The following is a 20,121-nucleotide window of genomic DNA, read 5'->3' on the forward strand; positions in this document are numbered from 1 at the left end:
AAACGTGGATTTGAGACTTTTGAAATGTAGGTTTGGAGAAGGATGAAGAAGGTAAAATGGAGTGAGAGGAAAACAAAGGAGGAAGTACTGGGTAGGGTAGAAGAGGAAAGGGGATAATTGGGAGAAGTCATAAGGAGGTAGGAAAAATGGATGAAGGGCGTACTGATTGGAAGTGGGAAGTTGAAGACTGTGTTATAGGGGTGAATCTCAGGCAAACGAAAAAAGGGCTGGAATAGGACAGGGATGTTGGACGCAATGAAGGGAGGAAGGAAGTACATAGAGATGAAGAGAGACTTTTTGTGGAGTTGTGGAGATATTGGGTTGTGTTTTGTTAGGGGAAACAAAGTATTTATTTCGTAGTTGTGTCCACCCAAACCTACCTTAACTGTTAGATTACATAATAATAATATTTATATATCTGTGACCCTATTCCGCTTACCCCCGTCTGGTTTTCCTTCAAAGCACACTCCTCAGCCGGGACATCTTTCACGACCTCTTAAACAAACAATGGATCTAAATTATCATACGTCCGAGGAATAAGTCTTAAACGATTCTTCAACTCCCTTAACCTCAAGTGAAAGATCGCTTCCAAGCCAAGGTCTTTCCTTTTCCGCAAACCTCAATATCAACTATGTTACCATTCTTACTGATACCCTCAATTTTTGCCGTAGCTTAAGCTCTAGAGCTTTTTGGAATACATGACCAATACGTCAACAAGAGATCAGCAATTCCCACTCCATCTTATTGGGATTTATAGGCCCACCCCCTCAAGAATCGAAAACTTTCCCCCAAACAACCAGTCCCTATCAACGTCCTCCTATCCAAAATCTTTAGTCCTTCCTTCCTCATATCGTTAAAACCTAAGAACAATCTTTCCACATCTGAATTAGTTGCTTCAAAACTCATCAATAATGCCAACACCGTCATCACTTCAGCAGATTAAGGCTCCACAGTAGAGGTACTTAAAACCAAATTACATAAAAGAGGCCTAGAGGCTGCTTAACGACACCTTCTCATGCGCAGCTACCACAGCTGATCCAAACCCTATCTTTCAAAGAGACTTCATACGCTTTCTTAACCACAGGAGTGCCGGTATAAATGTATCTGAAGAAGACTGCTCAACTTGTAATGCACCATTTTCTAGAAAAACTTAATTCTATCTCCTTTTCCCTCAGTACAGACGTAATTATGGCCACAAGGGTCCAGCAGGCCACAGTATTCGGGTTCATAATTGTGTTTTTTATCTTATTTCCATAATTCACTTTCTAATTTTCAATTTTTAAGGTTTAATTGTTTATACTTCCATCATCTTATGTTTTACCTTGACTTCTGCAAGAGATGAAATCATTAAGAATTTAGTGGATGGCTATTTTTAAAACCATTATTATATATTTTTGTGACATGGTCACGAATGTTAGAATGGGAGAATCCTTAATTAATTCTAATGATGCATTTAATTTGTTTCAGGTGAGAGAGTCAGGGTCTCCCCTAGCTATACTGGAGCGGTGCGCTGATTTGTGCCTTCGAGACCGAACGGCGGCCAACAATTTAGTCCGCGCTTGCTCATCTTTCGACTTCCAACCGGGGGAAAGGCTCTTGGCGTCGTCAGCCACGTCAACATCACTTCCAGCCACTCAACCTGCACCACAATACGAGGAATCCTTATGCTTCCTGAGTCGGGAGCAGTCACAACCTGAAGGCATTGGGAATCTCGTTCTCAGCCCAAACAGTGTCCATTTCCAGGAGATCTGCCTCTCGTGTATGTATTCAATTTTTGATTACTCGATTTTTGTCCAAGGACGACACTAGCCAGTCTTCGTGAAAATATTGTGACGGACATATTTTTGATTAGCTTCACTCCTGTTTAATGACATTATCAAAGGAATTACTAATTTATTTGACGAGTTGACCTTTACGAAAGGAGCTTGAAACCTTGTCAGCTTTGGTTTGCATGGAAATGAAACTAACATTATCCGTTTTTTTATTGAAAGATCTTTAAGATTTTTTTTCATCGACACTAATTGCAATTCGCCAAATATATTTGCAGCCAGATCCGATTATTGTAGAAGAAGTATTGAATTAGACTGGTTTACAGGTTTACGTTGCGTCCCCATGCTGTAGTTAACGACACTTCACTTATTCTGATGCATTCGTCCTCAGGCCAAACTGAAGTGAAGTTTGCTTCAAAAACGCCGTTATTTGCATACCGCCGTAGAGGTGTCAATTTGGCTGCTGCTCTCCGATTTTTGATTTGCAGCTGTGGCACGATATTACGCTTCTATAGGCAGGCGGAATGAAACGTCGTCATCAACACGATGCCAACATGAAGGAAATTAATATATCAGCCAAAAATTCAGCAGAATGAACCTTCGTCAGAAACGGGCGTAACATGTTTTTTGCGTCACACTGTATGCTCAAACATAGGAAGAAAATCGTTTACGTGAAGTTTACAGTTTGGACGAAATCACGCGTTTAAAGACTCAAATTCATTATACGCTTTGCTTATTTTTGGTGTTCCGTATTTTAATTATTTTCTGATTGATGGTTTTCAGCATCTGAAAATATGAAGTGTGTTGCATATGACCAGTAACGATAAGTGATACTGAGTCTCTCAATTTATGCATTAATCTAATATTTTTCACTTTTTGAAACCTTTTGCAGCTAGTCGTGTGGAGAGGGAGTGTCCAAACCGGCGGTATGTTTTCGAGCGACATCCTCGAAAAAAGCTATCTCTGCAACCAGCCGACTTCAAGGAAGTAATTGTGGCTAATAGGAGTGAATGTGAAGACAGGTAAGGACACGGAATCTCAATGGAATAAAATAGATAACCGTTACTGATGTGACCCATAGTCATTCATAACTCGGTATAGTTTACACATGTCTGGGTTAACAAAAGAAAACCATCTGGTCATGTCTGGTAAAGTACCTTTCATTGTGAAAATATTGTTTTAACCACAAATTCTACCTTCGGCATTTAATCAGGACAGCATCAGAACGAAATTCCGAGTATACCATTAAAATATGTAGAAATCCTCCACTTTTCTAATGAGGAGAAATAGTTATTATAAATTCATCTAGTCAATGATTATTAATTTTCAAAAATATTAAGAAGAAACATACCTACATTTAAATCCATAATTTTCTCTTTTTCAGGTGTCTCAATGAGTTCTCATTTGTGTGCCGTTCAGCCTCATTTGATGCAGCAGCTCATACATGTGCATTAAGTCGGTTGACTCGCCGCTCACAGCCATCAGCACAGCTGGAGGATCATCCATCTGCAGATTACTTGGAAAACACCTGTCTTAGTGGTAAAGTATTGTTATTCAAGTCATTGATGATGATCAAGGAATATTTTTTGATGAACTGGAGTCATGCCAACATGAACCAATCTTTGCGCATAAAGCATAGTATTATTAGTTATTCAAACAATCTATTAATTAAGTGTGGGCATTGAAAATTTGTGAAAACAAAACATCCCCACACTCCCTTTAGGAGTGTTTGAAGGGCATACATTTTAGCTCTTTTCAAAAATATTTTAGGTAACAAAATGATAATAAAGGATTTCAAGTAGATTTTATGGCAGAAATGGCAGAATTGCAGAAATAAAGATGTAGGTTTGAATAAAAGTTTCTTCAGAATAAATGACAAAATTAATGTCCTTTTCTCTTTCATGTTTCACAATGTAAGCATTTAGGGAGTCAATTTTTCATTTGGTTTTTTGATTCCTTAAGAATGAAAATTGCCTTTTTGTTAAACCTTCATCTAATTATTTGTAGCTTACAGTGGAATACTTAAAAGAGCCATGCATCAGAGCAGATATGCCCAAACCAGATTTACAGTTTTATCTACAGTGTATTCTGCATATACTTGACATTCTTTTGAACTTGAAGAATAATGAATCACAAGTTGACCTAATCCTATATAATACTTCTAACAAACCTTCTCAATCCTAACTTTCTAATGAAATACATGTAAATTGAATGAAGATTTAACAGAGGGGGCAGTTATGGTTCTCATGGAACCCAAACCAAATGGAAAAATATTTTTCAGATGCTTACATCATGAAATATGAAAGAGAGAAGGAAATGAATACATTCATTTAATCTGCAGAAATATATTTCCTCAATTTTTTATTCGAATCCATATTCTTATTTCTTCAATTATTTTCAAAATCTATTGGAAAGCATTCATTTTCATTTTGTTTTGTATGCTTCCCATAAACACTCATTCAAAAACTTCTTCATTTCCCTTGACCTATGTTTAATTCTTTCAGAAGAGATTTTGCTCATTGTTTCTTGGAAATCATATCATATTTTATATGTACTTAACTCTTCCTTCAGCGTTGACTTCCAAGGGTCGGCCAATAGACTGTTGATTACAATGAAATCTACAAACCCCGCTCTTTTAGCTTAGGATGATGCTTTTAACTTTTTTCCTGCATTTTCCCAAATAATCCTTACCCAAATTACAGACTTTTATTGAAATTATGGATAGGTTTACTTCGTGTGTATACATTTTACAAAGACATACGTGTACTTCTATCCCTACATCATGAGAAAAATCATAAACAGAAACGATATAAGAAATTTATTTTGATATAAAATAAATATATATATAATATTTTCTCAACAATAGAAACAAAACATTTATTTATGTATATACATCATTTTAATAATTATAGAGGAACGACGATGTGATGGAGCTCTAGTATTTGTGAAAGAAGAGAGTATGCGTCTTGGTGGACCATTCCAGTTGGAGGCATTTGGAAATGTCTCTCTTGAAGAGTGCCAAGCTAGATGCCTACGAGCTGATAAGTGAGTAGCATTGCATAAATATTTACTGTTTTTACCTCGTCTATCTTTGAAAATTAATTGACTCAGGGAAATTAAGTGAATGATATAATTGTCAAAACAAGGAACTAAAAGTTAAGGAATATTTAACTAACCACATTGGAAATATTAAGAAATTTGTTGGAAAGTTGGATATGATCTTGGAAAAGAAAATATTTGAACCCACACTCCATGAACACCCCTTCATATAAATGGTCTTGACTAATCTACAAAACAAGATCTCAACAAAAAGGTTGAAGGGAGTTATTTGGGAAACGTTGATGGACACAGTGCTTCCAAGCAGATTGAAGTTAACAAACTGGAGGCAGACTATTAAAAAAGTTCTGGTCATACCTTATGTTCCTAAGATCTCAATATTCAGCCATAAAAAGTGAGCAATAATATAATTTTCAATTATATGTGTTTAAAGCCTTACCTATATAAATAGCTACTCAATTTTATTTTAACTATTTTAAATTAAAATTTTTCTTTGGTAAAATAGTGAAAACTACATATTAACAGATTCATAATTTGTATTATAAAATTGAATATTAGTTTAATTGAAGCATTTCAGATAAAATAATAATTGCTATTAATAATTCAATGCATAAAAGACGATTTAGCATTGAATGTGAATTAGATTCAAGACCCAACATTTGAGAATAGATACCAAAGGATATTCTGATTTGATTCAATTAGTTTGCATTCACCATCACCTGTAGTTAAGTCATAGTTTAAGAAGTGTCATGAAATGAATATTTTTATGATTACTTTTAAAAAATCAAGAATAAGTGACTATAATAATGCTTTTATAAATAAGCCATTCTTTCATACTTTGGAATACAGCCCAAAGAAAATGAGATAGCAGTTTTATGAAGTATTTGACCAATAAATTTTGGCCATATAAAGGCCAACTTCCGTCCTATTGACTTGCTTGGTTTGCTTAACATATTAGGTGTTCCGTGGTGACACCTGGCTCCATGAAGCTTTGTGAATCCATGGTGAATCATGGGTTTATCAAATTAAAAAACGATGCACTCAAGCAATCTGTTGAAATGCCTTCTAATATCATGTTTTATTACACACATGAAATTACTATTATTTTCATTATTCAGAGAAAATTTTTGGGCAATCTTAATGGTCTGAAATAATTACAGCTGTTGGGCCACTTCTAAACTTTAGGTTTGATTATAAATTTGACATGTAAATTCTTAAGACTGAAGGGGAATATGAACAATAATAATAGTATTTCATTTTGAATAATAAAGCATGGCAATCTTCAGTGTGATTTTTCTATTCCTTATTCTAAAATTACTCCACAATTTTCTTCTAAAATGTCAATTTCATCTAATTCCTTGACTAGATACTTTTGCCGCTCCATTGAATATGATGAAACAGGAAGGATGTGCTCTCTGTCTGATGAGGATTCTGCTTCACAAAAAGATGACCTTAGAACAACAAGCAGTCCTACCCACAATCTTTATGATCTCCTCTGTCTGGATAACAGTGAGTTGAAGATTATTGATTCCATCAATGTGACTTTATATATGTGTATGTATATATATGTGTATATATATATATATGTATATATATATATTATTAGGTAATCTACCGGTTAAGGTAGGTTTTTGGATGGACACAGCTGCTAAATAAATATTTTTTGACACCTAACATAAACCAAATCCATCATCCTACTCAACATCAGGTCCCTCTTCATCTCTGAGTACTTTCTTCCTCCCTTCATCCCATCCAACATCCCTATCCTGTTCCTTCCGTTTCCTAGTTTGCCTAACATTCTTCCCTCTATTACAGTCTTCAACATCCCCTTGCCCAACACTTCCGAGATACGTAAACTGTTCTACCTGCTCTAGTTTTTTCCCTCCTATTTTAATGTTTATCTTAGCCTTTTTATTTCTAGAAAATCGCATAACCTTTGTTTCATTAATATTGATTCTCATCCCATGCCTGTTGCACTGAATTTCCAATTCACTCAGCAATGCTTACAACCCCCTAGCTGACTGACAAACTAAAGGTTGGCCATCAGCAAACCTAACTGATTTTACGAATTCCCCGCCCACTTTCATTCCTACCTCCAGGTTCTCCCACGCCTCTTTCATCATTTCTTTCACATATATGTTGAACAGCACCGGTGATAATGGGCAACCCTGCCGTACACCTCTTCCTATCACTGTCCATCTGGACTCCCCGTTCCCCCCCCCCCCCGTCCGCATCTGAGCAGTCTGAGACATGTACAGGTTGCGTATTAGCCTCCCTTCCCTCCAATCTATTCCTATTTTCTGCAATATACTCATTGGTTTTTCCCAATTCACTCTATGAAAGGCTTTTTTGAAATCTACGAAACAGGCAAATACCTCCTGGTTGTGTTCTGTATTCCTCTCGATTAAAAATCTCACTACTGCAATGGCATCACGCGTACCTCTCCCCTTCCTAAACCCAAACTGATCATCCCCTAAGTAATAATTTGCCCTACTCTCTATCCTTTTGTTTATGATCCTGAGAACAACTTTAGCTGCGTGGGATATCAAACTTATCGTCCTGTAGTCCTCACATGATGTAGCCTTTGCCTTTTTTGGAATAGGAACTAAAACAGATCTCACAAAGTCTTCTGGCCAGATTCCTTTCTCATAAATACTACGAATCAGCCCATATAGCCTCTTCCTCCCACATTTTCCTAAATATTTCAGTAGTCCTGCTGGAATGTTATCCACCCCCACGGCCTTATTTAGTTTCATCTCCCTTAATGCCCTTTCTATCTCATTGTCGAGTATGCCTGGACCATATATATATATATATATATATATATATATATAATGTGTGAGAGTGTATATATATATATATATCTAATTGGGTATCGTTCTGTATTATTCTATGGCGGTTAAAGCCATATGCTTTGATTTTCCAGTTTCTCTTTTTTCCTATTCATATTATCTCAGATCATTCAGGGTACAGAGCTTAAATCTGGACCAATCAAATTTTTGTTTAAAAGCAAATTTATTTAAAAAAATACAAATGAAAATGTAAATCTTTTTACATACAAGTAGTGGTATTTGTCAAGAGTAGCAATACGTAATGTAACCCACTTCAGCTGCAATGACTGCCTCCAATCTTGTCCTGAATCAATCGCACGCACTCTTTAAAACAGCAATGTCCATATTTGTGAATGCTGCTACAATAGCGGTGTATAGAGATTCAACATTAGGGTGCCTTGTCTTATTGGTAACTCTTTTGACTACGCTGCAAACATAATAGTCAAGGGGGTTCAAGTCTGAGCTATTCAGGGGCCAGAACTCCTTTGACCAGAACATGTCAATGTTATCTGAGAGCCGGTTTTGGACTAAATGACTCATATGAGCTGGTTCACCATCCTGTTGAAAGACATATTGTCTCCCTGAGGCAACAGTTACCAACCACGGCTTCACAACATTCTTCAAATTTGCAGATAGACTTCTTATGTGATAGTTTGCCCCTTTTCAAAGATATGTGGAGGCATGATATCACCCTTACTGGACACTAAGGACATGAACACTGGCCGGAAATTTTGCTTGACCAACTATCAGGACGTTTTCGGGGTCGTGGGAGAGGCAGCGATCATTTCTCCGGTTAATTTTCTTTTCAATGGTGAAAATGTTTTCATCAGAAAAGACTCTGATTCACCCCGGAGCTTCATTTTTTAGAAAACACAATAGCAGGTTGCAGTGAGCAATCTGCTTTGTTCTGGCAGCCTCAGACAGCATGTGTTGCACTTTCATTGCATACAAGTTGTATTGTACATCCTCCTTTGCCATCCAACGCATTGTATGCTTGCTAACATTCAATTCTGATGCCAATTTCCTCAGCGATTGCCCCAGGTCCTCTGAAATCAGTGCCTGGGCCTTCTCGACGACTGCTGCAGTTCGTGACACGTGTTTCCTCGAATGAGGTTTCCTTGCCCGGTTAGTGAAACCTTCCCCAGACTTTTCCGAAGCATTATAGTCAGCCACAATATTGTTAACAGTTGCTCTGGGGTACCTGAAGAATCCAACTATTACACCGGGTGAACGCCTAGCACGAACACTTTCGATAATAGCAGGTGATTGTACTCCACTCTTGTACATAACATCTCGGCCATATTGAGGTTATGATTGTTTACTATAAGGCTATAGCTTTCAAGAACGCCAGCCAAGACCTCCAGTGGGACTAAGATATTGTGGGAAATTCAATTTGAAATTTGCCAGGTGATAACCACCACACCCTGTAGTTTCTCCTAAAACAAAAACAAGAAACCACTCTCAATTGAAGTTTGTATGGGAGAAAATCAAATTCCCCTTTAAAAACCTGCAATTTTATCATGTAATGATAATTTAATCCCCAATTTTTCATGTGTATTCCAAATGCAGACAGTAATCATTTTAAATAATGATATAAAAACTCCATATCAACGAAGAGAAACAAATTTTGACCACGGTAAAATATATTTTTGCATTATGATGTATTCTTTGTTGTATGCATATGATTAACAGCCATTTTATTCAGTTTAATGAACACACTCATTGAAGCATTTATTCTTTGTCTTGAATTATCTTTCTTTCCAATTACAGCTCGGAGCACACCTGATTTCCCAGAGACATCATCCTCAGGAGGCACTTCACATCTATTTGCTGATGGAAGACGCCCTGAAACAGCATTCACTAGGTATCGACACAGTCGTCTAGGTGGTGATTACCATTCAGAAATTACTGGACGGTCCTTAGGAGAATGCCTTGATGAGTGCTTGAGACAAACCAGTTTCACTTGCCGTTCAGCTGTGTACTCAGACCGCTTAAGAGTGTGTCGTCTTGGACGTTTCAACACTCGTGATGGGCTGAGAATGATTTATGATGCTGATTATGACTATTATGAGAATCTTATGAGTAAGTCCTTGAATTAATTTATTAGATGGCTTAAGGCTAACAATAATTTTATGACAATACTGAAATTTGATGAAACCTAGGTCAGGATTCAATATCATAAAATATTTGTTTCATTTATGAAACAATAAGAAACAAGATATTCACTTAATATGAAACAGCTAGAGTGAAAAATAAGCTATCCTGTATACTAGTAAGAAAATAGTGTGAAATGTCTTTACCCACCCCAGGATATTATGACATAATTCATGCTAATATCCTAAATATGTGTTTATTGACTATTATAAAACATGATATTCACTTGATATGAGAGAACTAGAATTAAAAATTAGCATACACATTTTAGGTTAATACTACGAATTCTATTGAAAATTATAATTTAACAATAAAAGAATGAAAAAATATATCTATGCTGAACTTATATGTTTAATTTATCGAGGGCCAATTTCTTTTTATTTTTTATTTTCCTATGTCAAAGGAAGTTATTCCTTGGATTATGAAGATTTTATTCAGCCATATCAATAAGTTTTCGCATTTTAAATTATTCACCTTAATGTTGCATAGAAATACATAAAAAATGCTTCTCTGAGTACTCAAAGGCATTTTTCAGTTTGTGAAAGACTCATTATTAATTATTTGAGGGAGAATTTCCCAGCAGTCATTTGAGAGTATTTCTTATTTTTAATAATATTATATTTTGTGTTAGAGTACTAGATAGTAGAATTAAGCAATGCAATGAGAAGGACCACATAAATGTGAGAATTGATACCATAATTAATATACTTTGGTACATTTGGATGAAGTGCCTATTTATCAAGCAATTGGTAGGACAAAATACTACAGCAGTTTTTTATTTTACTCCTCAGAGCATCACTTGAATGAAACTTATCTCTCTTCAATTTTTCTTATCTCTCTTTCTTTTATCACTTTAATAATCTCTCTGATCTCTCTTTAATTTTTAAGTAATTACATGCCAACCTAGTTATTGGTTTTCATGCAAATCGGTACACTAATCCCAAATATTTTACCAAAAATATAATAAGGGTAAACCCTAATTTTATAAGAGGCCCTTAAAATTGCTAAAAATTGGTATTGCACATTCTCATAAATAAACATTAGATGTATAGGAAACTAGCCATCATATATGTTTCACATGGTTTGGAACTGTAATTAAAGCTTATTTTTCAGTTCTTACATTTATTAAGCCACCTACTTTAATGCGAACCAACTGCATTGAGCCAATTTTTAGGTAACTAATATTTCACTGTCAAATGGATAATGCTAACGAAGGCATATAAAATCTGATTATAGGGAATTATGGCTGATAATATATACTATGCTTCTACTTTTGGTGTATTTGAAAAGGTAGTATATTAAAATGTTTTAAGGAACATACTAATTATTTCAATAAAATCTCATCTCCAAAGTGTTGTAAATATGGCTATGGTCATAGCTTATTTAAAACATGTATTTTTTAGGCCACTATTTAGATGGAGAAGGAAGTCTTGGAGGAAATGGAGGCACTGGAGGCTACCGTCCTGATCCACTTGGCCTAGATACAAGTCATCATGGTCATCGGCCTGGTCTGAATTCTTTTGGTATGTGGCAGTTTCAACAAAAGGTTAACCAGTGACAATTGATAATCATTATACAGATGATTTTTAAATGTATTATTAAAAATTTCAAGATTAGATATAAATAATTATTGAATGTTTTAATTATTTTTTAAAATTTTTTATAATTACAATTTATAATAATATATTATTTATCTTTCATAAATTTTATTAAATAATTAAATAAAAATCATTAATTTAAGCATTGATTGGAATTGGTACCATGTAGCTGCATAAAATATATTGACTGCAGCTTTTTATCATTATTTGGAGAGATAGTATAAAATAAAGGCAGTGGGTTATTTTGAGATAATTGCCATTCCTGAATTTCACACTGAAATGATTTTGTAATCTATTTCACATTTATATACCCAAATAAAATTTGAAATATTTCCAACTAGCACCCATAATCAAACTCATGTAACAGATAATTAATGTTTTACAATTCTGAGTTCATAATCTACTTATATCCCATTACTTCCAAGGTTTCAGGAACATGCATTAAACTAAATTTGAAATGCCATAATATATTCATTTGATGACTTACAAAGCACGTATAAAATTTCCAGCATGCATTTTTAATACATTTAGTAAACTTTTGGGTTGTTAAGTCTGAATTTTATTATTAAATATTCCTATATTCTAGGAAGTAGCGGTGGTGGATCATCACACTATGGTGGTTTAGGTGGAGGTGCTGGTGGTGGTGGAGGAGGCGGAGGAGGAGCAGGAGGAGGAGGAAGCTCTTTCTATGGTAGTGGAAGTAGTAGCTTTGGCAGCAGTGGGGGTGGAAGCAGTTATCCTACTGATAATTTCTATGGGGGTTCAGCTGGGAGCAGTGGAATTGGAAGCTATGGTGGGACTCCAGGTCCTGGGAGTTATGGAGGTGGTGGCGGCTTTGGAGGAGGTGCCGGGCATGGAGCAGGACATGGTGCAGGACATGGGAGTTTTGGAGGTCCAGCTGCTGGATTTGGTGGAACTGTGGGTAAACCATCGAGATGTGAAGATGGAGATGCATTCAGACAGGTCAGTATGAAGTATAATTGGTTGACTGTACCTTATAAATATTAAATAGTTAGATATAGGTTATTATTTCAAATTATTCAAATGAATGTTATAGATGTAACATGATTTTGAGAAAAATTATAAGTCAATTGTAAATTATGTCCATCATGGATATAATACATATCCTTTTTCATAAGTTGTATCTGGTTATCAAAACAGAATTAAAGTTTTAAAGAATAGAATTATAGTTACTCTTTCACAAATGGCCTCAGGCAGACTCTTAGAATAACTGTTATTATATTAAATAAGTACCTTAATAAGGCTTCTTTGTTGTGCTCAATGTGCAGGTTGGTGCCCGACTTAGAATGCGTCGTCAGTTTGTCCGCAGATTCTCAGCAGCCAACTCATTGCTAATGTGTGAGAAAGAGTGTGCTGAAACAAGGGATTTTGTTTGCCGAGCCTTCAATTTTAGGTTGGTATTATTGAACTACTATTCTCATTTTACAGCCAGAATGAGGAGAGTAGCTTTAGAGAGATGAATTCATGATTACTTTATGAGTTCAAATGTGTAGTAAAAATGAGTTAAAAGGTAAAGTGTCATATCCCTGAAGTTTGGACTTAGCTTATCCTACAAAGCTTGAGAAAATCCTCTATAACCCTAATATGAACTTAAAAAATTAAATATAGAGTCACTGTTTATTTGGTGGAAATTTTATATTGATTTATTTAAAATAATATAACAATAGTAAAATTTCAAAGTATGGTAGTGCAACACAGAGGAGATGAAAAGGTATGTTCACAGCAGCCTACCACGCCAATGTACTATGTACATTTAAAGCTGTGAAAGGGTTAAGAATCAACGATATTTAAAAAATAATTTGGCATTTTTTAATAGTGTAAAATGACCATTATGTTACTCTGTCAAAATATCCATGAAAGTTTCTTCATGAAGTTCTTCAATTTTTGTCTGATAACTGCTATACACTTTTTTGTAGCAGTCACATGATGCGATGCTCTAATTGTACAATGAGAAACATTTCTATATTTGTTTTCATTTTTAATGGATTTATTTTAATGAGTCACAACGAAAATTATAATTTAAAGTCATAAGCAGTGGTAAGTAGTTCCATACCAAATACGACTTTTAATCAGAAAGGCTTTCCTTTAATTAAATCCCTTTAAATTGGTAGTCAAGTAAAATTATGTTATTAATGATGGTCAATTATAAATAACTATAAAATATATTCTTTAAACCATATGTCAAGATTATATGGAGGAGGAGGGGCTTGTTAATATAGTAGGATGTTGGTTTTTGTTTTTTAGGAGAGATAAGTTATATATTTGGTAATTGTATCCATCCAAAACTTACCTTAACTGGTAGATTATGCATAGTAATGTCAAGTTTAAAAATTTGGTAAAATAATTGAAGCATATTAGCATTGTCAACCCACACCAGTTAATATATTCAATTTGAAAACTTTTCAGGCCCTACTCAGGACCATTTGGAGCTGATCAAGAAAACTGTGAGTTAAGTGATAGAGATTCACGTGATTTGGATGTGAACAATCCATCTTATTTTGAAACAACTGGAGATTACGACTTCTATGAGCGATTTGGAGGCCGTGCAGGCAGTGACTGCTTGGATGGTGAGCTTTTCAATTTCTTTTTTTACTTGATGTATTATATTGATACAGTGCCTTTCACTTGCTTGGTATCCATTGAAATTACAATTTTAGATGTAAAACTATTTAATCTTAAGATGTTATTAAGATATGAATTTTTCATTTTTTAAAAAGACAATTATAATAGCACATGCAAATCATAAAAAGTTACTGTTGACTAGCCACCCATCATTTATCAAATAGATTAATGAATTTATTTGGAAATCAGGTAACTTTATATCATATTTTGGCTGCATTAATTGACATTATTATTTCTGTTTGTGTTAACAATCAATGATGTAAAAGTTATGGGTGTTAAAATTACTCAAGTTGTTCTAGTGCATAATTCTTTCACAAAAGGACACTTATCCAGGATCTATGGTATTTCCTTTCAACAGTAAGCCAAGTTTGTAATGAAGATGGTATGGAATTCACTTTGAGAACACCTGAAGGTTTCATGGGAAGAATATATACACATGGCTATTATGATCGCTGCTTCTTCCGAGGCAATGGGGGAACAGTAAATGTACTCCGTATCAGTGGTGCCCAGGGTTACCCAGACTGTGGAACCCAGAGGGTAAGTCATGTAATACTGAACTGCAGTATCCATTGGTAAAAAATGTATTTAACTATGGAAATACTCCATTATATCTCATTCAAAATGCTTAAATATCAGTTGTGCATCATAAAATAAATCATTCAATATCTACAATTTAGTGCTGGGCATAAAAAGCATATAAGTTTTTAATGCTCTTTCATACTGTTATTGCCTATAACGTTCAATGATAAACTTTTTCAACATCATGTAAAATGAGGGATATTGCATGCTTTTATTAAATTATTAAGTAATACTAAATGAATATCTTTTACCAGTCTCAGCTTAAGTGTGATGAAAATAAAAAATTCATCATAAAATGTTGATCTATTATAAGAGTAAAATTGAACAATGAACATGTCAGCTATTATCAATTATGTATAAACATTTTAATATTAATAAATGCAAGAATTAATATGCCAATACCTCTCTAATTTTTGAATATGTTGTTACCTTAAATTTATGCCACATCCATAAAACTTAAACAATTTGAAGCTGTTTTATATTTTCAACTCTTTTAGTTTGTCTGTGACACATTAAGATTCTCAAAGCATCAAATATTGGCCAGCCCTTAAAGTAGAGAAACAATATGCGTAGAAAATATTTTGAAACATGAATTGTGGTCATTCAGTTAGCTGTAATGTTTGGAAAAATATTCCTGTTTTTTTCCTTTAAAATTTTTATTCATCATTCTAACCATTTTCTTGTATTGGAGTAAATGCACTCTCATTATAAGGTTTTTCTCATTCTTTTTAATGTTTTCTTTTGATACTTTTTTCAGTATGGAGACTCAATGACAAATATTGCAGTTGTCCAATTCAGTGATTATGTTCAGACAGGCCGAGATAAGAGGTATAATCTGACCTGCCTTTTCCGTGGCCCTGGAGAGGCTGTTGTTACTTCTGGATACATTGGAGCAGGGTAGGAAATTATTAAGTATTATAATAGTAACACTGAGGAGCATGTTTGATTTTGCTGCAGTATGATTTTTTCTAATTATTTAAATCAAAATATGGATCATATATTTAACCCTTAGGTTGTTTTGCACTTAACATCTCCTGCTAGATGGAGAGGCTCTTGCGAATATGTACTTTCTATACTAAGCAATGCATGGATGGTCTTTTAAGCATAAACTAATTTCTAAGAGTTCTTAAATATATTTATCTCTTTTGTTGGCAGGTCTGGAAGCCCCATTCCAATTGAATATCTTCCAGCAGAGAATACACTTAGTTCCAGAGTCAGACTTCTCATTTTATATCAAGGAAGGCCTACAACAACCATTGCTGTTGGCGATCCTCTGACATTTAGACTGGAAGCTCAAGATGGATATAACTACGTAACTGACATTTTTGCGAGTAATGTAATAGCTCGTGATCCATATTCTGGAAGATCTGTTCAACTGATTGATCGCTATGGGTGAGCAAATTTTAAATTTCTTCAAGGATTTTCATAATCTGTGAGTCATGGATGTATCCCATAATGGGACACAGATATTTTCTGAATTTCATTTAATTAAATCTACTATTTAATAATATTCAAAGTAGTTACTGAACATTTAAATTACTAGAAACTCAAATTATCTATCTATATGGTTGAGTGATTTGGCCTTTGATTATAGAGCCTTCTGGGACATGATTATATAAGAATTATTTTCTCAAGAAATTGACAAAAGTAAATTTATATTGATTTTATACTTTCTTAACCTTTGTAAAATCACCTAAAAGTGAAAAGACCTGGGATCAATAATATCTCCTACAAAAATATTTCAGGTGCCCTGTTGACAACTATGTTTTCCCAGGCCTTGACCGATCACGTGATGGGGATGGATTAGAAGCTCGATTCAATGCATTTAAAATACCAGAATCTAATTTCCTAGTTTTTGAAGCTACTGTAAGATCTTGCCGTGAAGGGTGTCAGCCGGTATGTAGCATTATTCTGTTTGGCCACGCAGAATATGCATGGAATAATAAATTGACTAATCACACTTTTTCCCTTAGGCATATTGCACAGGTCATGCAGGAAGGAATGAGCCTTCATATGGTAGAAAGAAGAGAGATGTTCACCCTGAGGCCCTAAAACTGCCTAGTTCTCAAAATGAAACAGAAGAAGAGGAACAAGTTCGAGAAATGATAGAGGTAAAAAGATTATAAAAATCAAGCCTTTTAGACAAATTCAGTGATAGTACATAAATTTTAACTTTCAGTATTTATCAGTACTGATGTGAGAACAAGAGGGGTAAAAAGATTGATATGAACATAAATACTACTAATTATTGTATCATATTTAATTATATATATATAACCCATGCTAAAGAAAATTTGGCCGTATTTTATTCTATTCTTCTAACTTAAATCCACCTTTCTGCTCACCTTATTGTCACATAGTATATTTTTGTGTTTAAGCAGTTTTTGCTAAAGGATAATTTCACCAAAAATAAGCCAAGCAAGTATGAAAAACCCTGCCAGAAAGAACTTAATTTTCAAATCTGACAAATAATATGTCATGTTTTCACTTATTCATCTAGAATCATTTTTTGCTACTATGAAAGATCTGTTGAAAAACATGAGGGCTGACTTTCAGGTTTAAAAATATAATTTTTTTTTTTAAGGTAATCTACCGGTTAAGGTAGGTTTTTCGATGGACACAACTACCAAACAATATATCATTCTAATTGTCAGTTTTGTTGCTATGCTTCAGCTACTATATGGTTACATAAAACTATATGAGAGTGAAGATTATATGAGATATTTTCCTCTAGGTTTTTGAATCTCGGTTTGATTTGCTTCGAGATGAAGGAAAAGCTGAAGTTCTCCAAGAGAGTGTCTGCCTGACATATGGAGAGTACTATGGACTTATTGTTGCCATAGTAATCATTCTCACAGCTTTAGTTCTCATTACTGCACTTGCTGGAATTTGTTACAAGTAAGTACTTGATATGTGGGCTGTAGATTTTGTCCATGCAATAGGCACTGTATGCATTAATTTTTCATTATAGGAGATACTGGTCAGTTAAAATGAAAAATATCACTGCTGATCTGAATTCACCCAATGAATGCATGTATGCTAATGAGCCTGGGAAAAGCTTTTCATCTAGCCATTTTGGGAATATATCATTCCTTATTCCTGCAATACAGAAGACCTTTGAAAACAGGTATTATATATCTTGCTATTTTTATTCATAAAATTGTGAGAAAAAATGTAAGTGAATGAAGTGAAAATGTAAGTGAAACCTTGCCTTCTAACTTCATTGAAAAATTGCATAAATGAGCATATGATATAATAATTTGAATCTCTCTATATATTTGTTTAGTTGCTGTACTAATAATTTATTTCTGATCATAGGTCACAAGGGCAAATAAACATTATGACACGGCCTGAAGGTGATGAGGAGGATGATATTGTGTCCACAATTGAAAAAACCAGAGAAGGCAGGGTTTTTGATGACCCAAGTGAGCCTATCTACACTGACCCCTCTCTTTTTGAACGTTCAAGAAGCCTGAGAAGTATTGCCATTTCCCAAGTTGAACAAGTGAACCACAGACAGGAAAATGATTGAAAAAATGGTCGGAGTACTTATGATGCACAAGTGGAACTACTGCAAGTTGCAAAATCGAAATTTTTACAACAGTGTTTATCTAATAGGCTCATGAGTTATGCTTTCTTATTCCTAATTAATAAGTAAATATCTGCTAAACTTTATTTCACTGCATTTTAAGTGAGGGAATAGGAGTTCAAGACATATATTACATTTGGTTATATAATGGCATTATTACATAAGTTTGTGTGATACATGAGTGAATGCATTGCATAACCATTGGAACTTAACAAGTGCATGGATGTTCCAGCAGTGATATCAAAATTGGGAATAAGTCTTCCATGTTTTTAGTTAGAATAATACCAGTATCTTCAGAGTAGAAAGTAATAAAAAGTGAAATTTCATTTGTTTTCGAATACTTTAATCCCACATTTATCTATTTCGGAATAAAATTTAATAATTGCAGTTATGTCTAAGCTTTGAAACAATCAAAGTACCAACCTAGATATGAAAATTCTGTGTTATATCTTGATTTTCTCTTAGGGAAGCTATATAATAATGTTTTGGTACCAATTACATTTTGTTTGTTCAAAATGGTAGTTTTCTCCTCAAAATTCTTTGTTTATCTGAGCAGATTATGATAAAAATGAGAGATGCACACCTGCGCATTAAACTTAAAAATGACTTTTCCAGTAGAAATGCTCTCTCCCCAGCCCTATTGGATTAGATATTTATAAAACGTAATTATTTTCACAAATGGAAACCTATGGAGTAGGGTATTCACTACTGTGTTAAAATTTGAACCTTTTTTAAAACCTAGTATATTAACTAGCTATTTTTGTGGAGAGGTAGATATTTATGAGCCACAAATAAATGCCTAAACTTAAGTTTCATAATACCTGTATTTCAATAATTTATTTGTTTTTGAATAAACTGATCATTAGTACTGTGATTTGATCAAGTGACCTGAAATATAGTGGCATGGTAAAAATCTAGAACTGCATCCCTCAAAAACTGTGACAAAAAGTGTTGTGCCATTAATTACCCAGCAAATTAAATATATATCGGGCTTCTTTCATTTCTTGGGTAAGGAAATGCTATAAATAAGCACTAATCCAGTTTAGAATGCATTTTCCATGATACACAACATATTTAAATACAATAAATTAATCTGTAGTTTACTTTCATGCGTAAAAGTTTTTTTTCTTAGACAGGAGATCTCCAAATATTAAGTATTATGATACACATGTAAGGCCTATACATGATGTGACGATTAAAAATTGAAATTTAATAAATTTATGCATGAAGCACGCTGCATTGCAACTATTCCAATGCTCTCCTGGAAGATGAGGGACTTGTGACTTTGAGTATTGTCATTCTTACTTGATTTGTAACCATAATTCCACAAAATAACTGTTCCACAAAAACGCATATGATTCATTGACAGTAGAAACAAACACTTTGGGCTACATTCAAGAAAATCTGTGCATATTTAATTGTAAATATGTAATTCATTTCATTTTATATGGGGTTTTTGCACTGTACAAAAATGTCCTATTTTGACGTTTATTTCATGTTAAAATTTAGCAAAGATTTTCAGTTATAGGTGAAATATAGATGTTTAATAAATTAATAATTTCATATATCTATAGATGGTATTTTATTAGAGTTAATCCATTGATTTTTATGACTTTAAGGTTTCATGCATTATGGTTTCATTTGAGATATTACTAAGTAACATTAGTTAGCTTAATAAGACTACCAATTTGATATAAGATGATTATACATAACATTTAACACTTAATTATGACTTTTAGGACTATACATGAACTTTTTTCTGAAATTTTCAGCTTCAATTTGTATTTGTCAACCAATGTCAGATATGGTTAGCTAGTGTGCTGGCAAACCAATGATATCAGTGGTATTTTTCTTCCACTAAGCCCTTGCACATCAGCATAAAATGTATTGTCTGATTCAAT

General features: G+C 34.0%; 1 protein-coding gene across 1 annotated transcript in view; it reads left to right on the forward strand.

Annotated features, from left to right (window-relative positions):
- Positions 1-18,163, forward strand: part of nompA (no mechanoreceptor potential A) — a 31,559-nt gene extending 13,396 nt beyond the window's left edge. Inside the window, exons 3-21 of the mRNA XM_071582939.1 lie at positions 1,468-1,759; positions 2,662-2,791; positions 3,154-3,308; positions 4,682-4,814; positions 6,193-6,339; positions 8,100-8,113; positions 9,452-9,739; positions 11,215-11,334; positions 11,996-12,372; positions 12,699-12,823; positions 13,837-13,997; positions 14,411-14,589; positions 15,389-15,528; positions 15,787-16,023; positions 16,377-16,527; positions 16,605-16,742; positions 17,366-17,529; positions 17,603-17,758; positions 17,950-18,163. Coding sequence (XP_071439040.1) covers positions 1,468-1,759; positions 2,662-2,791; positions 3,154-3,308; positions 4,682-4,814; positions 6,193-6,339; positions 8,100-8,113; positions 9,452-9,739; positions 11,215-11,334; positions 11,996-12,372; positions 12,699-12,823; positions 13,837-13,997; positions 14,411-14,589; positions 15,389-15,528; positions 15,787-16,023; positions 16,377-16,527; positions 16,605-16,742; positions 17,366-17,529; positions 17,603-17,758; positions 17,950-18,163 — 3,321 coding nt within the window. The remainder of the gene's footprint in view (positions 1-1,467; positions 1,760-2,661; positions 2,792-3,153; positions 3,309-4,681; positions 4,815-6,192; positions 6,340-8,099; positions 8,114-9,451; positions 9,740-11,214; positions 11,335-11,995; positions 12,373-12,698; positions 12,824-13,836; positions 13,998-14,410; positions 14,590-15,388; positions 15,529-15,786; positions 16,024-16,376; positions 16,528-16,604; positions 16,743-17,365; positions 17,530-17,602; positions 17,759-17,949) is intronic.
- The last annotated feature ends 1,958 nt before the right edge of the window (positions 18,164-20,121 follow it).

This window comes from Hetaerina americana, unplaced genomic scaffold (genome assembly GCF_022747635.1).
Source record: "Hetaerina americana unplaced genomic scaffold, ioHetAmer1.1.p SCAF_12, whole genome shotgun sequence".
Taxonomy (NCBI): Eukaryota; Metazoa; Arthropoda; class Insecta; order Odonata; family Calopterygidae; genus Hetaerina; species Hetaerina americana.